General features: G+C 29.3%; 2 protein-coding genes across 5 annotated transcripts in view; one reads left to right on the forward strand and one right to left on the reverse strand.

Moving 5' to 3' along the window:
• Nucleotides 1-4019, forward strand: part of LOC108722308 (uncharacterized) — a 47386-nt gene extending 43367 nt beyond the window's left edge. The window contains exon 17 of the mRNA XM_018447329.1: nt 3976-4019. The gene's annotated coding sequence lies outside the window, so the exon portion shown is untranslated. The remainder of the gene's footprint in view (nt 1-3975) is intronic.
• Nucleotides 2779-23924, reverse strand: part of sky (GTPase-activating protein skywalker) — a 29321-nt gene continuing 8175 nt past the window's right edge. Inside the window, exons 2-12 of one of the 4 annotated variants that reach the window (XM_018447330.1) lie at nt 16381-16850; nt 15753-15941; nt 14341-14465; nt 13163-13309; nt 12205-12339; nt 11174-11392; nt 9345-9374; nt 6147-6233; nt 3963-4121; nt 3359-3588; nt 2779-3118 (exon numbers count right to left, since the gene is read on the reverse strand). In XM_018447330.1, the coding sequence (XP_018302832.1) occupies nt 2977-3118; nt 3359-3588; nt 3963-4121; nt 6147-6233; nt 9345-9374; nt 11174-11392; nt 12205-12339; nt 13163-13309; nt 14341-14465; nt 15753-15941; nt 16381-16747 (1830 nt within the window). In that variant the 5' untranslated portion in view covers nt 16748-16850 and the 3' untranslated portion in view covers nt 2779-2976. The remainder of the gene's footprint in view (nt 3119-3358; nt 3589-3962; nt 4122-6146; nt 6234-9344; nt 9375-11173; nt 11393-12204; nt 12340-13162; nt 13310-14340; nt 14466-15752; nt 15942-16380; nt 16851-23924) is intronic. The other 3 variants (XM_018447331.1, XM_018447332.1, XM_018447333.1) reach the window with 3 other exon arrangements.

Consider the following 23924-nt stretch of genomic DNA (forward strand, 5'->3'; position numbering starts at 1 on the left):
TTGTGTGTGTGTGTGTGTGTGTGTGTGTGTGTGTGTGTGTGTGTGTGTGTGTGTGTGCGTGTGTGTGCGCGCGCGCGCGCGCGCGCGTGTATGACAACATATTTATAAATTCCATAATTAAAATATAAGATTTGGCAAGAGATTATATCCTACAATTATGAAATTATTACTTAATGGATGTTATGTAAGCATTGAGCAGTTAAAACATTATTACTATTATTTAAGTATATTTTTTTAATGAAAAATATAAACCAAGAATGTAACTGTAATTTTTCGGATTAAGGGTTAATACTTTCAATGTGAATTCTCGTTACAAAATTTAATAGAAAACACTAATTTTACAAATTAACAATTCTAACATAAATGTACAATTTCACGAATATAATTAGTTTTTGAAGCGTCTTTTAATAAATTGAAAATCAGATTACGGATTTATAATTCTGTAATTGGAGATCATCAGATTGTTGAATACTTAAATAATTATACATTCTTAGATCTTTAAATTATACTCAACAATCCTATATACATTTTTGTTTTATTTATATACATTAACATAAAGTCAATCTAGCATTGAGCTGAAAAATTCATTTCACAAAACGTCGCACTTTTCTTGTAATATATTATAATATTATACTGAATGTTAGAGAACTAATAAACATTCCCGATTAACATAAACACAAACATTTTTTCGGTTCTCATATAAATAAATCATTATTCTTTGTGTTTTCGACACTTTTTTACTTCATTTCGCATAATTCTTAACACAAATTTAACATACTTATGGTCCATTCTGTATACAATCTACATATACATATACGCGTAATCTACGACGTGGTGTGTGTGTGTGTGTGTGTTTTTAGTGTTGTATGTGGAATTTTATGAACAAAATCTGGATTCTTCCGCTTCTAACAACTTCATTAAAGCTACAGATAACAACAATAAGAGATAAATAATCGTTATAATAGATGTATGTGTACATGAACATCAATAACGAAATTAACGACAAGCGCATTAAAACGATCTGCGAGACGGTATACACATGACATATATATGTATACTTATATACGTATATACACAGGTGTACATACACACAGTATGTGTTTTTTAATACATACATATGTATAAATAAACACATACATTGTATTATATATATATATATACACACATATAACAATAATTCCTAATTCATGAATATTAAGTATTCGCTTAAACAAATCAGCGTGCTCTTTATATATGTACATATGAAAAATCGCGAAATTTCGCAACGCGACTATATGGCCTTCAACGTAGCTTATTGTCGAAGCTCGGTTCGCAATAACGGCGCAATAATAGCTACATTTTACGGATTAATATATATTTTATTTCGTTTCGTATCTCAACGACGGGCAAACTCTAGAACTAATTGTAGATTCGCAAAAATTAAAGAATATTGTCTAATAAATATTGTGTGTAACGTATGAACTATACGAATAATTTTTAGAGCAGAGTATCAGTAGCTCGCAATTAGAATAAGTAATATCACTCTATTTTGAAATGGAAGAAATCAAATAGCCTGTTATTAATAATATAGACGAAAATGAATTGATTCTACTTGAAGGAATAAAAAAGTAAGATTTAAAAAAATATTTTTTCTGCTCTCTCACATACACACACATACAGCACACACGTTCTTTCTTCAAATACATTCTTTATCTAATGTAATTAGAAAAGTGAATGAGCATGAAACAAAACGAATTTCGATAATGCATGATCGAAATTTATTTAAGTTATACTTAATGTCGAATTTAATTTATGAGTCACCCGCCGCCGAGTTGTCTAGATATACATGCAAAATTAAGAGAATGATCATTGCATGCTAAGTGAGAGACGACAAAAAAGAATAATCTCAAGCGGCAGAGAAAACGCCAAAAAGTCTAGTCTTTCTTTTCTCGTCCCGATATATTTATAAGCAATAATATTACTGTGTAGGCAATCACGGATATATCTCTCGATATGCCAAGGTATGTTCTCAGGAGAGCAATATTTTATAAATATAAACATATATATTTTTATTTATCGCGTCTGGAACAAGTATTCAAAGCTATTGAAATATTGCCTACAATACTTTGCAACTACACTGCCGACAATGATCGTTATAACAAGCTATCCATTTTAAAACGTAGCTTTAATTGTCTCATGATATAAGTATACCTATAGACTCACAAGACAATCGTTTTATGAATCTATAAGTCATTACTATTGATTATTTACTACCAACAATATTTGACAGTTATATTATTGAACGCATAATTGCTCTGAAACGCCATCATTATAATGTATTTTTAAGTCATATGTAAATCGATGTTACTTCATCAATTATTGCCAATAATCGGCAGATGCACAGTTGGTAATAATTATCGTAAGCAGTTGTTATTTTGATGCATTGTATTTTGTGAAATTTGTTTAAAAGGACAAAAATATTTAATTTGATTGTGTTCGAATTGTCCGTAAGATAAGCATATAATATTCACTTTATATATTTATTTTATTATTAATTTAGTTTAGGATTTCTCAATTAATTCGTGTATAAATTACCTATTATTATATTGTTTTACTTAACTATTATTTGTCTTGCCCAACTCATTATGTTATGTAATTCTAATACTTTCATTTTTAATAATTTTTTTCTTTTCAGTGGCACAATAGAATAAATATTACAAGTCTAAATCTATGTTTTTCGCGAAAAAATGTCAAATAATTCCTAGAAATTAAATAATGCAAAATATTTCTACACACAATCAAATAGAATATTTTTGTCCTCTTATATAATGTAATCTCACATTGTATATTCTTTACATACGAATTTACTAAAGAGAATGATACGCGGAGACACATTCATGACATATAACACAGTGTTTAGTACGTATATGTAGAAAGAGAGTCACTAAATGGCAGTAGGGAATAAAACAAACTAATACACCGCTGTTTCTTCCCTCTTCAGGCACCGGCGAAGCCATACACTTCTAACACTCTAATCTCGAAGTCACCATTAGCGCAGAGAGGTGGATTGTTAAAGGTCGAACATCGATCCGTTTTACCGAATCTTATATTTTCGTCCATCCAGATTGCCTGACCGTCCCTGAAATGAAGTGATAGAGCCACAAATTGTTTTAATATGTTTCCCTTACAATAAAGAGTTACAATAATACTACATAGTATAGTGCTATACTGAAAAATCTATAATTAAAGTAAATTATTCCGTATAAAATATGTTATTTCGAAAGAGAAACAGAAATCAGAATTTTCTGTTTCTATATTCTTTACCCTTTGTGCAATAGCACCTTTAAATTTATTAGCATAAATTTATGTCAAAACTTACCCGCCACCGATAGTTATCATCTTCGAATCAGCAGCCATAAATAGCTCGGCTGAATGATGTACTCTTGAGTCATTGTGCGATGAATCCATACCAACCCAAGGATACTTGGCTCTCTCAGGATACAAACTGAACAGGAATGTCTCACCAGTACCAAAGTATGCTTGTCTTTGACCTTTATCATCTTTCAAATTACGTTCGCACCATCTAGTAGAACAATAGGCTCCAAATACCTGAAAAACATCGTAAAAATTACCAAATAAAGTTGCAAAATAAAACATAAAAGGTATTAAAAAAACAAGTTGTATTAAAAAAACGAATCAATGTCTTTTATCAGCTTTTCTATCGAGATTATATATTTTATAGTAATTATTTTACATGATTTTGAACGTACAAAAGTTCTTGGCACAAAAAATAATTTACAACAAATGCCATAAATCAGCTTTTAAACCAAAATTTTAAATAACAGTTAATAAGATGCCTAATACTATATATTTTTTTTTTGCCAAAACACGTGTGTGTGTGTGTGTGTGTGTGTAAAATAATATTAAGTATAAATATTGTTTGCTTATGCACTAAAAAGATACTTATTAGTGATTATACTTACCTCGTTATTACAGGTTTTTATCATCAGAAGGGTCGGTTCATGCTGCTCAACTCGCACATAGAACGTCGTCAAAGAACATCCATGTTCTTCAGTCGTGTATAATAAGGTAGGCTGATACATCGTGATCCTCATCGGTAGCCATGACCATAGGGTAAATAACTGGTAAGTAAACAAATCCAAATCATTAATTGGACGTAAAAGATGAGTTTTATAATTGTGCAAACATTAGTTTCTAATGGCTCACTAATAATTTAAAAGGAGCAAACTAAATTACGATAAGACATGCGCTGATAAATTAAATTAAAATGATTATATCAACTATTTTATGGAAAATTACAGTAACTGATATGTTAATAAAGATTACGATTTTTACATCTTCTTGATGATAAGAATTTATCATTTTTAACGCGTTTCTTCACAAGATACAAAAACAAAAAAATAACTGATATATTTTTTTTAAATTAAATATACTTTTTCTGAAAGTCTTATTTTTTCTTGTCTTTCATCATTGTGCTATTCTCTCCTATATTTACTGTATTTTTCCATACAAAGCAAAAGAATATCGAGATTTTTTTGTTGGCAATCCTTTGTGTTTTTTAGATAATATTAATCATGAAAGATGTAATTGTGATATAAATATATGTGTAATCTATAATTGAATATTTCTAAAACAGCAATTATATTGCAAGAAGAAAACTGTTTTTACTAGAAGAACGTAATATTTGTAAATCATATTTATTCTAACATATATCATAAAGTATTATTCTTTTATAATTATTTACATTTATATACACACATATACGTATATCTCTATAAAAAAAATATAGAACAAAAAATAGTTAAAACATTTCCTATTTATACCGTAATATCGCAAACATTTTCTTATAAAGAAACATTAATTCTAATAAAATGTGTTTCTATCTCGTTTATGTGAGATATCAACAAAACACGAACAGTACGCTGATATGCTGGCGAAAGTAAACATCCGTATCTTTTGCAAATCAGTGCATAATATCATTCGTCATGCAACAGTCAGGATAGCATCAATCGGTTAGAGATAAAAATACAAATGAATGTTATCGAGACGTCAACATGGGTTCTTGTGCTAGCGATGAGATGTATTCTTTTCAACTGCACGTTCAGTACAAACTTTCTAATTTTTCTCTTTCACTCTTTCTTCCTCCAATACATGGAAACGTTATAACAACAATTAATTTAAAAAATCACATGTGCTTTATTTATTTTCAATTGAATCCATTTCCATTTCGATCGGTACCTCAACTCATAGATTTCGAGATTCCTTAGCGCAAAGTAAACCTTCTTCAATCACTCATCCTATCTCAAAATAATCACAAGAGGATTACATAAACTCTCTCCATACAATTATACAACAAAATATTTCGATCTTTGAAACATTCTGTATATATACAAGGTTTAGCAATTTGAAATTTAACGATTTTTTTCGAGCTTATTGTAGAGAAATGAAGATTTAAAGAAGTAAAATAATACAGTAATAAAATGAAATAATAAAAAGAGGAATAATCTTTCAGAATTATTATAATATAATAATAATATTTAATTACTATTATAATATAATTATAATATAGTAATAATATTTTCGTATTTTATTTATTTATGAGTTTAATTTATATTAAGTTCTAAAAATAACGTCCTGTAAATCAACATTTCTACATATTAATTACTCTCATTGTTCGCAGTCTTTTTCGCAGTTCTTGAATTTGTTGCCATATTATTTTTCAGTGGAAGAATATTTTAAGATTTTGCTTTAAACACTTTTACTAATAAAAAGATAATCTCGCTCACGACATCAAATTCAAGAATCAAAGTTTATATAATTTTTGAATAAAACAATGAAAACATTTCAATAAGAGACTCCTTGTTAAAAATGTAAAGGTGCTCATTTACAAGATGCTACTTTTAGAACATTATAAATAAAAGGTATAAAGATTCTCTTATATTTTATTTATTACTTTAGATCTTGCCTTTATGACAAGCCCGAAAAAATCGTCAGATTTTAGATTGCCGAGCTTTGCATACATTTTTATGCGATTGCATATACACCAACGACGACAATATAGACATTCCACAGAATAAAGACCTACGACTACTTGACGGCTTTTGAATCTTAACTCAATCGATGAAAGGACGGCCGTGAGTACTTACATCAGGCATGTCTAGGATCTGGGAGCATATACTTTGTATGGGATAAACGCCCATTGATAAGGCGCGTGGTCCAGGACTGTGTGCGCCCTACACACCCGGTACCATTTAATCCGTCATTCCAGTGAAGGCAGCACAACACAAGACAGCACAAACACGTCAGTTACATCGATGTACAGTGAAGAGTACTAATGGTACCAATGCGAACTTTGCATGTACCCACTGCACAAATGTTCCACGGAGATATTGGATACTTTTTTGTAACGTAAAGTTATACCAAAGAATATGGGATGTAAATAACTAAATACTATACATTTATTAGATACGAATAACCGCACAAAATTTCATGAATTTAATATTGATTATTTCGGAGCAGTGTAAAATCCTTTTACTTTCACTACAATCGCATCGTATTATGACATCAGAAGAAAAAAATCGTGTAAATGTTTTTCTTGCACTATACATCGAAATAAATTAGGTTTCTTTGCATGCTATAACTTATATTCAATAAAATTTACATATATGAAATGTGCCGAGGAGACTATTCTTTTGATTCGCGGATTAATAAATAACTGTAAACCTTGATTGAACTGTTATCAATTCCATTCTTGTCTATTCTTGCAGCCGATACAAATTTTTAGGGTATAAAATTTGAGTGCAGAATCTTTCGAAAATGCTAAGAAACTGATGATCGCTTAACACAGCAGAACATTATTAAAACATTAACATATCTCAAAGCCTGTAATGAAAATTCATTCTGCTTCCCTTATTCAACGCTTTTCTATAAACTATTCGTTTATATGTATATTCCTTTTTGAATCATTTTATTTCATTATCTAACGAGAATATTAGCAAATAACGAATACATTCTTTATATGTATTTACAAATGACTCATGAATATAATAATTATTAAATGTATAATTATATATAAAACAGCTGTAAACGATTTAATTTTGATTTTTTAATTTAATATTTGTAATAAATTATCAAATTTATATTAATAGACAAGGAGATATTTAATATAAGTATAATTTTAAATTCCCTACTTTGTCTAATTCAATAGAGCTTATCTTATATTAAAATCTTATATTAAGATCTGTTTATTACATTATTATGCACAACGATGATAATAAACAGCCAGTGTATTTCAAACGTTTAACTATTTAATACATACATTATTATTACATCGTGATCACATATTGTTCCAAATATTCCGAAATGTTACAGGCCTCTTTAAGATGTTAGCAGATAAAATAGACGATGATATTGATTTTCAATACGATAAAAGAGATGCCCTCGATTATATTAAAACAGAGGCAGAACGACCGGATAATTTTTTAACCATGTAGTAAGCTTGAAGACGACTTTAGATTTAAAAGATATAATTTTGAAAAATTACAATTTATTTTACAACTTTTAATGTTATGTATCTTGGAAATTAAGCTTTATATTCTTAATTATATATTTCAGCTTTACGTATTTCTATAGTTTCTATAATCTGAAAGTAAAAGTTGTTTAAAGATCAACTGAAAAATATTATTTTGATATTTGTTTTTTGTTTTTATGTTGTGTACTAATAGAATTACAAATTCTTGTAGTATTGGAAAACATAGAGAAACATATAGAACGCAACTCTTAGATGTCTTCGAAAAATAAATGAAAAAATGTGAATAACGTTGTATCTACGGAAAGCATCTTCTAAAAGTTGGAGTAATAATATGTCTGAATCAATACTATAGAATCACATTCAAGAAAACAGGGTTATAAGTTTATAACAGATAACACTAAAAGGAATGAAACTAATACTAAACGTTTGCCAAGCAAAGCTCGATTAAATTCATGTAATTTAAATTAAGGTCCTGTTATTGATAAACTTTCATAGCTTGGTCCTAAATTTTACCGATTATAATCTATCAAAAATACAATCAATCCGTGAATTTGTAAAAAAATTACCATGCTTAAATTACAAATTGAAACTTCAAAAGAATTAATTCATTTTTTTTTAAGACTTCTCTCCCTTAGTATAGCCATATTAAGTTATAACGTTAAAAAATAAAAAAAATTTTTCTTACATATATTGAAACATATTAATCTTTTTCGCATATAGTTATGTTCGATTAAATAGAAAAATGGAACAAAGAATAGATAATCTTTAATCTATTATATAATATATACATATATATGTATACACAGAGCACATTCTTTCTACAATTGTAGGACGAATATGAATATTTGATCCTCTCTCATTTATTAATAAGGCATAATTAAATAGAGTTCCATTGGTATAGTTTAATAATTTATGCTATCGAACACGGAAGCGAAAAAATTGACTTATTTCGATGTATAATAGATTTTCTATAATAAACCATTGCTTAAGTTTTAAGTCTTAAGCTATAAGAAATTCATCAATCATACAGTCAATTCTTCTCACATTCGGCTGTTGATTGAACAATTTTTTATGGCTGAAGCTTAAGTATAGGCTTATTGTAGAAAGCCTATAACATAAGAAAAAGATTTATATGTTTTTGTTTCTGATTCATAATCTAATATGGCTGCAAAAAGAGGAAGTCTTAAGAAGAATTTTAAAAGAAGGAAGAAGAAAGAATAACGCGATAGACGAATAAGACAGTTATATATCTTCTAATTCAATCTTTTGAACAGAAGGAGCTGCGCACAATCAAAGAGATAGGGAACAAAGGGCAAAAACAAGAATGTCAACTTATCAGAAATTGTATATTCCATGTGTATGGTTTCTGATAGGTTGAAATTCTTATTCTCTATTCTCTGTTCCCTATTCCTTTAATTTTTCGCAGCCCCTAAAAGTTACTTATTTATTTGTTTGAATACTGATCTTGTGAGAAATTATAAATCATTCACGATTGCAACCCGCATTGATACACGCGGAGCCACACTGAAAAAGCCAGCGAGAATTTTACATTATGCGTTGCAGTAGACATTGCTGACGAGAGTATTGGTTACTGCCGCGTTGATAGTGGAAGATATATTAAAGGAGTCGCTGCGGATGGATAAATAACAGCAACAAAGCTGGCACGACAAATGTATGGCGATGAGTGAGTACGTGTAGAGTATGAGTGTAATATAAATGATATCTCAGAGTATAAAGGGGAGAAATAAAGGTAAAGGTGGGCAGAGCACATGAAATTGACAACACATTTCCCAAAAAGATAATTATACGATACCCTGTCTTTGTACGTGTCTTCACATTCTTTCTGAAAACAAATGGAATCATTGAGAGATTCGAAGGTTTACCGAACCCTATAAGAGACTACTTTAACACGCTGGGCTGTACAAAGCGGAGATTGAAACCAGTACAGGATATTCAGTAAATTGTAATACAACCAACTTAAAAAAGCCATTTCTCGTAAAGAAGAAATGTTTGAAAGAATACAATAATTTTTTTAGATTGCGTAGTTTTCAAGAGAGACTGCTTTGAATGTAAAAATGTATCTATTCGATTATACATTGGTACTAATATGTCGAATATCTTATAACAATTAATTACAATTGAAGTAGTATTGAATTTTCAATGCCAGAAGCATATTATTATACTCGTACTAATTGTTGTATTTCATCATTTCTTCGAGAAATTATTACTATTTATAGTTAATAAACTATCAGTACTTTTTTTCGGAAACTACGCAATCAAAAACTAAAATTTGATAAAAAATATTTATCGAATATCTTTTAATCGGTTTTTTTTCACAGGAAATTGTTTTCTTATTGATTATATCACGATTTATTGAGTATTCTGAAATTTCATCGAGTTAAGATTTGGATATCGTAGGCATGCAACAATGATCCTTACGTTTATCCGTGAGTAAATGAAATGCGATAATCGTCATAAGGTTTTTTCTCGCATACCTGTAACATCGAAAATCGAACTCAACGAAATTATATCGGTTTCAATTCTCATTATAAAAAGAAATTATACAAGATATCCCCTAGTGTAAGCAACCCCTTTCATTCCTTAAATTGAAGAAGATAGGCCATAACAAATGAAGTTTATATTTAATAGTTTCAATTGTCTCCTTGGTTTTAGGAAATAAAAGGGGATAGTTACATATGCTGAAACAATAAAATGTTGCATACTATGTAAAAACTATAAATACTTCATATCTGTACCTGTAAAAATTCTATCAATTAAAATTACGTTCATGCGTATAAACTCCAGATATACTCATAACAGTGTTCTGCTTTTGGTGAAATCAATATTTTTGCAGAAAATAATTTGATGTTTGATTTGAACTTATTACTTAATTTCAATCTATTCCATTAAAACTTGTGAAATAAATACATTAATAATCTCACACAATTTTTTAATGATTAGATTTTTATACAATACTCTATCTTAAATTAAGTGAAAATGCAGTCCTACTAATTTAACTACTAGTTAGTTCGCATATAGATATACGAAGTAATCCGTCGTTGCGCGTATATTTGGCGCGAGGCACTACTGTGTCTTTCGATTCCATGTTTAAAAATTAATTGATCGAGAAAAAGTTTTCAACTTTTAATATTATAAACAATTTAATAATTAAATTTTAAATAAAATTCTGAAAAAATTTAAAGACATTTAAAAAATAAAATTGATACTTTCTTTTTCTTTCTTTAATAATCTTCAATGTTTAGAAATTAGAAAAAATATTCGTTAAAAGATTCAAAATTCCAACAATGAACTCCCGTGCAATTTTTAAATGCAGCCAATATAATTGAAGTTATATAAATAATATAAAAATTTTATGCACGATATATGCATTACGTTCACAAAGACATGCTGAAAACTATTGAAAAAATTATCAATTAATATTATTCTTCTATTAGCAATCAAATGTATTTATGTCATTATTATCCTGCTTATCAAATTATAATTTTAACTTTTAATTTATGAATTTTATTTGTTAAATCATAAAATGTCCAAGATCCTTAACAATCGGCAAATTTTTATTAATAAATTAAAATAAATATAGAATTGAGTTAAGAAAAAGGAAGAAATAGATAAATAACGTACTTCTCGTATTGTGAGTGTGTGTGACATCATCTGAATGTTGACTTGGGACTGACTGGTGGGTAGATTGTCTGTCGAACGTGACCTGGCCAAGGATCGGGACCCTGTCAGGACGCTCTTGCTCTTAAGAGCCATTTCTGTGCGCAGAAATACTCGCGATATGTATGCTGAGCTGAGTCCGCGTATCCCAAAAGCGGTGCGCAAAAATTTAGCAGGTGTCACCTGTGAAAATTGATGAATTATTATTTTCAGCAGCGTTTCTCACAATTAAATCCTTGTAAGATAAAATATCTAAGCTTCTAAGTACAATATTATTATTATTGTACATATGTATGTATTTAGATATGCATATTTAAATCATTATTTTAGTTCGTATTTGAAATTTTTATCAAAGATGTATAAATCACACTCAAAACAATATCAAAAATATAAAAATTTCATAGATTGTTTTATTATTACATCTGAATATCTGAGTAAAATTTGAGCACAATTCTTTTATTATTTTAAAAGTTATTTGATTTTTCGTTAGTCTTAATTCTTATGTAAAATAGCGTTATTGTATATAAATTTGCAATACTTATTTAATGAGGAAGTAACATTAAGAATTAAATCAAATTTTAAACACATACTGATCAAACAATAATAAATATTCGTGCAAAAGTTCATTTACTCCACTGGTTCGTTCAAAAGTTATTGACCTAAAACTACAGAAAAATATGGTTATTTTGTTGCATAAAACTATTATAAGTCAAATTATTCGTTTTGTTTTTTTGCAATTGGTTTTTTAGGACATATTCACGGGTAATTATCCAAATTGTTTGAATGATATTGGCTGATATCAGATTATTTTGTCCGATTGATACTTTTAGTTGATATAGTATAATCAAAACATCCTTAAATACAAATATAATATTTACTCTTTCTCTTGCTATCTAATATTATATATTAGTTTCTTTGTGCTTTTCAAAATTTATTTTTTATATTACAATTATTCCGTTTATAAAACACAATTTATTTTAGATTTTGTTACTCACTGGCATTTGTCTGCAGAACTTTGATAGAGCGGCATCTATCCCATTCTTTGAAATCTCATTCATCCATTCGGAATTCTGCGGCGAAGAATGCTTATAAAATAATAAAACTATAGCCATAGCTACCCGATAAAAGACCTGAAAGCAAAACAATTGATGATAATTTAATTACATTAATTATTAAAACAGTACTTTATAACAAATCGCGTATATCCAAAAAGAATAATTTTATGCTCAAAAATGCTTGCAAAACAACTTTACGCTGGCACTGAGTCAAATGTCAAATTTAACATTTGTCTTATTCCTAGAATATAAGTGCATTGCTCAGTACATAACACGCGGTTGATCTTTATCTGTCGGTTGGGTAAACGCCAATTTTTCTCGCTCTCATATGTGCAGTAGATGGACGATTTCACGTGCTGTTCTTCAACTGGTTCCTTGAATGCATAACAAGAAATAAAGTTCGGAATTTTCCGGTTGGCGGACGGTTCAAACCAGTTTGGACTCGGAATTCACGATAATCGAATGATTCTAACAATTCTTCAAACTTTCTTCTCGAAGTTTAAATTGATCGAATCTTTATACTTCGCGTAACTGTCTATCATAAAATAAAGAATACAAAAATATACATTTGTTTCACTTTCTAATTTGTAATTTAACGTGTACTAAGGAAATCAGTATCCTCCTCCTTATGTCTTTAATCGTTTTTCTTTGCAATGAATATTATATTTTCATACGACTTTTTAATATCTAAATGATTTAAATAACTATTTAACCTTTTAAATATGATACATTGTTCGAATGATTTGATCAATTGCGTGCCAACTATACGAATTGTTTAAATTTGAAGCTTGAGCTTTAATTATGGCAAACACAATGTACATTTCGTGAGTTAAATATATAATAATTTATATAAATTATTCATAAAGTTAGCGATCAAATCTAAAGTATATAAACTCACCTTAATGCCTTCATGAAGAAAACAGTCCATAACCCTGACTAGATGTTGAAATGGAAGAAGTTGAAGAATCCACCAGATCCAGTCCATGTAGATTCTTTCTGCTCTTGAACCGGAGCAATGCCTCGCTAAATGTACAGCAGCTGATTTCTTAAAATTGTGAAATCAAAAAATATACATTACATATATTGTATTTTATACACATACACGCGTGCGCGCACACACACGCGCACACACATGTCGCTAGAAATCTATTACTGCTAGTAATTTTTTGATAGCAAATAATTTTATATCTTAGATTCATATCTCTTTTATATAATTTCAGTGAATATATATCGATTTGGAGTAATATCGATCGAAAGAGAGCTAGATACATAGATAAAGAAGTTTATTCTACCATGAGATAAGGTATTGAGGCAATGAAAAATATAAGATATATCGCGTAAAAATATTATAAGCCATTTTTTCCGAAAATAACAAAGATAATAACAAACATTTTTTTCTTCGCTTTTAAAGTTTATTCTAAGATTATTTTTATTTGATAAATAGAGTACCACCCCCCCCCCCCCTCTCTCTCTCTCTCTCTCTCTCTCTCTCTCTCTCTCTCTCTCTCTCTCTAGATATATGAATTAAGATTTTTTTAATCAATATAAATTTTTTTTCATTGATTAAATCATTTAAATGTAACTTTTAATTAATAACAATTATTGTTAGGTTATATAAATAGAGATTGAAACCAGTTTCAAAATTCACAACCAATTATAATTATTTGTATTTTAAAATCTGATTAGTCTTAATAAGATACGTCTTAGGCATATCCTCTTAGGCATATCGAATAATAAACTCATAAACAGATAATATTTATTTTTATCATTTTATCTTATTTTGTTTCATATTTAACATGAATATTTAAGATGGTTTAGAGATAATAGAAGCAAATTATTCAATTTGGGAAATTACATTTAGTTATATTAGACGAAACATGTAGGACCTATTATCATTGGTTTTTTTTATGTTTAATTAAATTTATTACATCAGTTTTTTAAAAGAATTTCTGCGTTTGACTCCTATATGCTCATTTTATCCTTTATTTATTTGAATTATCACTTATCAAACGTCCGTTATTAATCTTATATGTTTAATTATCTGAAATCTAAAATTTAGGAATTATTGTTACTTACAACATGTTTCTTAGTGATTTGTTCTACCGTTTTCCACGTAACTTCATAAAGAAGTTTGGTTTGCGTGATGAATATTTTCTCTTTGGCAGCTACCAAAGTAGCCATACAGTGGTAACATTCCTCCTCTGAAAAATAACATTCCCAAAATAACATAAGTAGCGGTTTATCGCAAGTATACAATATCTTTACTATAAATTTGCTTATTTTGAACCTTAATTCTTATTGAATTAGAAGATATAAGAAAATCATAATCTACAAATAATTATCCAGTAGAAATAATATTATAAATTATTTTTATTGTTGAATATTATTTATAAACTATTCATAAGGAACTAATATTAATAATTAACATCTTTATCTATCATTATACTAAATAAATTGAAAATATAGAATAACATTTTTCCACATTCAATCGTCCACTTTTTCTAGAAAAAATGAGTATTGAAAAATTAAGTTGAATGTAGAATTGTAGACTATTTTATACTTTTTTCTATTATCAAGTATTAAAAAGTATAAATAACCATGGATATTTTCTAATTGCAATATCTCTAAACCAGGTTTCGTGCATACGACGACACAAACGTTCTAAAGCTTTGTATCCACGATACTAGAACTTAGTCCGAGTTCTCGGATCGAGAAATGTATAGCTAATCAACTTTTTTTACTTTTTACCGATTTTCCGTAAAAACTGTAACCTGATTGGCTACACATTTCATGGTCCGAGAACTCGGATCGAGTTCTAGCATCGTGGACACAAGGCTTAAGGATGCTATTTCATTCGTGCGTTTTTGTCGTACGACAAATGTGTACAGGACAGAGAGATTCTCGGATTTCTCTATTCTATAGCCAATCAACAAACTTAGAAAATTGTCGTACAATAAAAACGCACAAATGAAATAGCGGCCTAATGCTGTAATCATCGACACAACATTACACATCCATACTCAGCCCGAGAATTACTAGTCAGATGTGTAAGCTTGTATTTTCTAGTAATAATTAAATAATTACTAACCGCGGCTATAAACAAAAGAAAAAAACGCAGAAGAGATAGAAATACAGTTCCATCACCATCACGAATTAAAAAATACTAAAGCATGGACATGGTATTGAAAAATAAACCTAATTCTATCCAAAATCACGGTACAATGTACATCAATACATATTTTGTTCTAACTGAATCGTGCATTTCTGTGTACATTTGTATCAAAAGATATGCTAAGTAATTGGAAAGCTCTGTTTATATTTTATTTAAGTAAAAATATGACCAATTTGAAGTTATGTTTTGCATTTTGAACATAAATCTGTAATATTTTATTTAAATAAAGTGAAAAATAATTCCTGTAATTCTTCATGTGTCAAATTATTATTGCATTAAGCTATTGTTGATTTAATACTGATTTAATGTTATTTACCTGGCACAAAATGCAAGAGAAGTGCAGTTAACGGATAAAGGGATGGGCTGTATGTAATGTCAGGACAAGCATATCCTAATACAGATACGATTCTGTCCGCCACGTTTCTGCCCTTCCTTGTCAAATTGTAAGACAAGCAATGCGTACTATCGACAAACGGCGGTAGCATGATTGATTTTTCTGGTAATTCTGCAAACAAAATATTTCAAAGGTTATATTACATTAGGCCTGTTTTTGTGACTAAATTTGAAAGTGAGAAAGGAAATTTTAGTGCAATCCAGCGCAGTGACAAAAAAACATTATTCTCGAAAAATATCACGTACGAAAATATTATAGTATACGTTATGTATATTATAGATTTGCGTTTGTAATATAGATTTAGGAATATAGATCCATTGATTACGTCTTCTGCACTTTTCAGTAATTACATATTCGGATTCAGTGCTTCCATAAGTGTGTTTCTAAGTTGAAAACATTATAAATGTACAGTTATTGATATATATATATATATAATCTTGTAATCGCGCCGCTCTATTCTGTCTATGATCCTTTTGTAATCAATACAAACAAACTTATAATAAAAACACAAGTCGAAGATTCGCGTAATGTATTAAACGTATTTATTAACCTGTCGTTCCAAAAACCTGGTTAACCATGTCCCAGTAGAATCCGTCGAGCATGTTCTTGCCGTGCGCGTGCTGATCGCAGAGTGCCGGCCAGAGCTGCGTCCTAATGCCGTTGTTAAGCGGCCAGGCGTTCTCTCGTATGATCAATTTCGCCTCCCGCTTCCTGCTGGCCTGCAGCAACGTGTTCACCTCTGCAAAAGTTTTCAGTGTCTGTTTCTTGCTGGTGGGTGATTCCGGATGGATAACAATGTTGCTGGTGTCGACATGCGGTGGGAACGCGTCGTCGATGTCGGTGACGTTCGTCGCCTCCTCCTCGACCACCGATAGCGTGTTCGGCGAATTGTCCATCGGGGAGGCAGTCACTAACATCGCTTAACAACTACGGCACGAGATTCTTCATGGCGGCCGCTCTGGCGATTTTTCACGCACCTGCCACTGCCTACGTCATGTCTTGGGAAGTTTCAATTTTCATCTAAAACAAAAAAGATTGAAACGTATAAGTGGACGAGTTCGAAGACTTTTGAAGTAGATAGATAAATATTGTAGGATATTTTGGAGTATTACTGGTAAATTTATTTTACAATTAATGAAATAAAAGCAATTTGATATCTTGTTGAAAAAATGTAAAAATATAGATTTTATTTATATATAGTATTATATTTTATATATATAACATACAATCAAACTTTTTTTTTACACTTTTTATTTTATACTTATATATCTATACTATTCTATTTATATGGTAATATACAATCAAACTTTTATACTCTTTTCTTTATATTTTTTATTTTCTATTATTTCTGCTCCTGTTACACACACACATTTTTCCACTACTCCAAATTAATAATTTGGACTTCATATTCATGTAGATAATATATGTACAAGTATCATTATTTGCATAATCAATTTAAGAGGGTTTTCTTATCGATTGGCATAATACAAAGGCAATTTTTATTTAAAATATCTTTTAAAATTTTTTTAAATAAGATAGAATGCTATAGAACATTTAAGTTTAATACATATTTTTGTTTATATCTTGAACTACAAAAAATGTATTAGTAACATATGTAACTTCTGTTTAGTAAGATATATATACAAATACACATAGATATTTATTTTTCTAAGATTATAAATATAAAGATATTTTGCATTTTTCAAATATATTGTTACGATAATTTGCGAACATACTGAAATATCGAAATAAATCTCACAAAGCTCATTTTGTTCTTATAACAACTTGCTGCATCTGTTAAATCAACAAAATTTTAAAAAACAATATGTTGTTAACAATATGCTACGCTCATATTATAAATATAATTATTTTTCTACATATTACTGGGTAGGCACAAGTATTTGATCATGTTCAATATAAAATGAATGTTTAAAAATTATTTTTATCTCACCGTTATAATACCAATAATTTTAAAAGGGAAATTGGAAACGTTACAAAGAAAAAAAATGTGTGTGTGTGTGTGTGTGTGTGTGTGTGTGTTACTAAAAATGATTTTTTTGTATATAGAAGTTCAAGATATAAATAAAAATTGTATCAAACTTCTTCTATTGCAATCGATTTTATTTAAAAAAAAAAAAAAATTCTTCAGTCTTTATAATAAGATTAAAAAAAATTCTTAAGAGCCTTTATATTGTCAATCGATGAAAAAACTCTCTTAATTAACTCTTGGTTAAGGCGAAAAAAAATCAATATCGTTATCTCATAAGAGAAATATGCAAAATATTCTATTTCTTTACTTTTTTTTTTTTGTGAAAAAAGTAGAAGAATTAGACTTAAAACATTACTAAATTACTTCACTTCCGTCTCTATATTGCAAGCAATAATAAACAACTAAATTTTCATTTGTTATCTTATTGTAACAGATTGCCCTAATCATGATCCTAATTTTGTTTCATTTTGTATGAAATTCATATGTTTATAGACTATAATTTATAGACGATATGCGTCCCTTAAAGCGACTTTGATTATCTTAATTAACGAGTAACTTGTCAAATAATCCCTATAGCATTTTATTAATACGAACAAAATTATGTATATTAATTTTTTTTCACTTGACACATGAAGAGAAAGATCAAATTGGGGGTAATAAATTATACATATAATTAGAAATTTTATTGTGAGCAAAATTTCATTAATTGAATTAATCGTTGATTAAATTAATCAGAGCTTAATCGAAGTTACTTTTAGGTTCGCGAAAGATATGAATGATTTTATTTTAAAACAATTAGACTTAAAACATTACTAAATTACTTCACTTCCGTCTCTATATTGCAAGCAATAATAAACAACTAAATTTTCATTTGTTATCTTATTGTAACAGATTGCCCTAATCATGATCCTAATTTTGTTTCATTTTGTATGAAATTCATATGTTTATAGACTATAATTTATAGACGATATAGGATTTAACAGGTAGTGTTACGGCTCAACCCTTTTCTCGCTCGCTCTGCGAAACAATTAAATACGGTCGAATAACGCACATGATTGCGGCATCGCTCGAATCTCGTAAACTCGTGCGAGCTCCAAGATAATGTGTTTTAGTGCTTACTATGCACATCTGTCGGTATCGCGTTGTAACAATATCCTTCCCTCCTGACGTCGTCACCGCTCACTCGCCCGCGGGTAATCCATCGTGCGACCGAAATCAATTGTCTCGTTGTAAGGGTGCCAGCGTAAACAAGCGCGACGAACACGCATATATAGCGCACCACGTGCTCCCTTCTTTTTATCTTTCTTTTCCCTCAACGCCACAAGTGGCACACACGGGGTCATGAGTGCCTGACACAAGAATCTGCTTGCCAAGGCATATTTGGGACGCATACTTGCGTTAATTTCATATTATAAAATACAAATAATATTATATTTTAAATAAAAGGTTAATAGAACTCTTAAATATTAGACAAAAAATTTAGATAGATTGGTGAGTTGGACTCGTCAGTCCTTCTATCTAATCATTTTTTTATAACATACTTTATTTATTATTATAAGAAATTATTAAATTATACGGAATAACTATGACGAGTAAATATTTATTTAGACGAAGGCAGGCGCGCCTCAAATACATATCTCGATATTTGTGCAAACTCATATGCTAAGGGTTTTACAGGCAGGTGTGCCCATTACACGTGCCTAGTAATTATGAAAGTGGCCTGATACGAAGAAAAAATATGGAAAAGTTAGATTCATTACTAACTTCGTGTTACATCGATTTATAATACAATATTACATAGACTATTTTTTTTTAAATAGGTGAGAATTGAAAACGTTTAGGCTTAACGGCGTTTTAGATGTTTTAGTAGTTGTCGTTAAACAAATTTCAATTCACGTTTATTTTGACAGCGGTTAAGTCACTTGCTCTCTGGCAAACTTGTGTAGATCCAATTATATTTTTATTATATATGTATATATCTATACAAGTATCCGACTAGCGCTGCGATGAAGGAAAAATATAAAGACATGATGATTTGTTATTGTATATCTCTTCTGCCAATTTCTCATGAATATTTTAAAATTCTACAAATATCATAAATTGAAAATGGCAAAGAAAAAACTAGAATACTGACAAAAATTATAAGTAAACATAATTAGGATAGTCATAAGATATAAATGGGTGTTTGTTTTTAACTAGTTTCTAAATAACATTCGATATCTTTTGTGGTCATAAATAATTTTTAAGATTTATTCTTAATTAAAAAATTGGTCCTTTGAAATATCAAAGAAGTCATATTGCTTTACAATTTTACTGCTCGTAAAATTTTATAATTGCAGAAAAGATTAGGGTAAACAGGTATTATGGCCATACGGAAAAGATGGTCATATATAAATTATATATATAATTTTTCCAATTATTGTTATAGTGCATTTTTATAGTCATTCTCAAAGATAATTAATATTTACAGTAGTTAATGTGTGCGTACACTATTTGAAATAACAATATTACGAATAACAGTATCACAAATAGGTATATTACGAATATATTCATAAATATATTATGAATATATTAGAAAGAAGAAGTTTATTATGAACGCTAATCTTACATCATACATGGCAAATTCCACATTTGCAGATATAACGAATCGCAAATTATTTGCAGTAATAACAAATATTCATTCTTTTTTGTATTCGTTCGCAACAAATGCAAAATATTTATCAAATATACAAATTTGTTTGCTGCTTATAGTAAATAAATTTGACAATTAAATTTTACAATCATTTTTGCGTTCATAAGTCATTTTTCTTCGTACATGTAATTTTATACATATATGTACATTGTACATACGTATGTGTGCGTGCGTGCGTGCGTGCGTGCACAAAACATACTTCAGTAAAGTGCTGTACCAAACACTGTTAAAAAATAACAAAAATAAAAGTAGTTTTTTGCATTTTAAAAAGTTATAGACACCTTACTTCAATTTATCGTATATTGTAGGAGTATTTATGTATTTTGAGAAATATTTTTTTATTACATAATGACAAAATATTCTTTTAATACATATACCAACGCAAAAGCAAAGCAAAAAGAAATATCTCAAAACAACAAGAGTATATGACTTAGGCCATTGTCATAATCGCTCATCGTGACTGTCATAATCGCTCATTGTGACTGTTCATTGAAACATTGAGAACATTTATATTTTAACCAATTAATTTAATATCACGCATGACTTTGTGTGACAATTAATTTTTTGTTTTATATTTATATAAACCTTCTTCGTAAGTTCATACATGTCAAACACGTACACACACACACACACACACACACACACACACACACACACACACACACACACATATAATATATACAGCTGTCAAACCGTCAGAGTAGTTCTGAGTCATGATTCAGGAATATTTATAGCGATTTTGGTGCTACCTGCACTGTTCAACGTTACATGAAGTTGTATAAAAGTGGAATAGAAACATTCTAACGAACGAAAAATTATCAAAGGCGACCAAATTTAATCGGCGATTAATTTGGCAGAATTAATCGATAGAATTGTTCAAAATAAAATTTTTAACTATACAGATCGCTATCTAATTTAATCTTTTTTTCACATATATTAACAGAAACTTGATAGTTCTAAACATTGCATAAATTATTGAACAATTTATTCAATATATTATTTTTTAATAAAGTAATATATATATATATATTAGTTAACCACCGATTACGTTGAATTATATAATTAGAAATTTTGCCATAATTTTATCGGTTGAATTAATCACCAGTTAAGTCAATCAGGATTTAATAAAAGACAACGTTCATTAAAAGAAGATTATATTATTATGTTAATATGCCATGTTATTTGGTTTCAAATAATTTTCGAAGAATTATGAAATAAAATTGCGAAATTTATAATCATTCGTATCGAAAAAAAACACATCGTCTTGCTCGTAAAAAAAACGTCAGGCATTGACCTGCCATCAGACACGCGAACGGTCTAAGCGGAGACAATGAATACATAATATGACATATAATTAACACGAGGGAGCTGTCGCTAATAATAAAACAGCTCGACCAGATGCGAAAGCGAGCTGCTATAATCTCGGTGTATACTTAACGGTTATTAATAAAAAGCGTACGTTATCTCCTGGCCAATAACATGCGCTCAGCGCTTATCAACACACCATGTGCTACTCGTAAGACTTACACATACACACACACACAAAACACACAGTGATACCCACAAAGAGAATTTACAGACGAAATCTTACGGTATTTTTTTAATTGCTCCAAAATAATACTCAAATATGACGCAAAGGCAAAAGTTGTGTAATGCAATTTCGAGATACTTTAAGTATTAATCTTTGTTCGTGCTCGTAGATGCGAAGAAGTGAAATATTTTGCTTATCTGCGTGACATACATGCGGATCAAAGCACTTTTCAGCACAACTGCATTCAGATTCTTATCGGCCTTTCTCTTATTACTGCGATATTACACTAAAAAGATATTTTTCCTATTCTATTCTTTTTATTCTGTTTCTTTCGTTCTATTTAAAAATCGTACAGCTATTGTGTGTGTGTAGAATATGATAAAGATGTTGAAGACAGTAAATCACGTTAAATCCTCTTTAAAACCAATGCTAATGTTAAATAATCTGTGGTTGAAAGAGAGTAGCGATTTTTTAGGACATCCCGTATATATAGAATACGCGGGCTTGCAGTTGCTGCCGTAGATAAATATTATTGCAAGTCCCGAGCGCTCCGAACCACTTGATAGTATAAATACATCGCATCAAAGGCGGAGGCAAAGGCAAACGCGCACGCATTGCATTGTCGAATACGTAAAGTGTAAAACGGAGTGCCTATTTGCTATGTGTTTCCCTCACGGTGCTTATATCCTCGCCCAAATTTTGCATAGAAAAACATGAAAGATCCTAAAACGTCTCTCGGAAAAACGATAAAACCGATGATTTATGTTCCGTCATTTCGTATTTCTAATCGCTCCAAACAGTGTATGGCACTTGTCATTCTGCGTGTGCACAGAAAATGCAAAGCAGTGGATGAGATCAACGCGAGGAGGAAAGTGATTAAAAGTAAAATGGAACAATAAGCGGAGTCTGTGAACAACACTGTGTGCAATCGTCATAGAAAAAAATAGATAAATATGAGATAAAGTTCTTTCCTTTTTTCATACAATCTGTTTGTGTTATTGTAACGTGCATTATATAAATCATCCAAATAAATTTATACTTTTTAAAAAAAGCACGAAAAAAAAAACACAATTATTTCGAGAATTCCTTTTCAACAATATTCAACATTCAAAGTATAAAAAATAAATAATGAAAATATTGTAAACATACAGTTAATTATTTTATAGAGAACTCTAAAGAGTGAAAATTGAGTTAATTTTGAAAAAGAGTGGCTTAATTTTTTATCTTTTTTATAAGAATGAAATTTCACTCCGTGGAATAAAATTCATCCTACAAGATTTAGAGCTTACATTTTAGCGATGCTTTTGATCTTAAAACATATTATATAGATATTTTGGAATCTCTTGAATCAAATACACTTTGCATTAAAGGAAAATCGGTTTTAGTTGCCGAAGTATTTGTAAATTATTTGGAAATATATTATAGCAAGATTGAAATATTGTAACATCATCTTCCTATGAAGACAAGAACAAAGTTCAAACTTTAAGTGCCACAGCACATAAAAAAACTTAAGCAGTAAAACGTAAATAATAAGCAAATTGGCCAATTACACTGAGAAAAAAAAGTTGTTAACTTACACTCAGAGAAAAAAGTCGTATCAGTAACTATAAATTTGTAGTGAAATAGCGCCTCAACTATATACATATTATTAAATTCTAATAAGAATACTAGATTAAGTGAACTAAGAAAATATAGTACATTAACCATATAAACAATTTATAAATGGTTAATATTACTATATTTTCTTAGTTCACTTAATTTACTTATTGTTCTTATTAAAGCTTTATAATACATAGTTACAAATTTGTGTATGCATTTCTTATTTATTTTTGTCTTCCAAGTTTGAAACCAACGCTGCGCCTTTTATCGTAAGCTGAGTGG

The sequence above is a fragment of the Mycetomoellerius zeteki genome, unplaced genomic scaffold (genome assembly GCF_001594055.1).
Source record: "Mycetomoellerius zeteki isolate Tzet28-1 unplaced genomic scaffold, Tzet1.0 scaffold20, whole genome shotgun sequence".
Classification (NCBI taxonomy): domain Eukaryota; kingdom Metazoa; phylum Arthropoda; class Insecta; order Hymenoptera; family Formicidae; genus Mycetomoellerius; species Mycetomoellerius zeteki.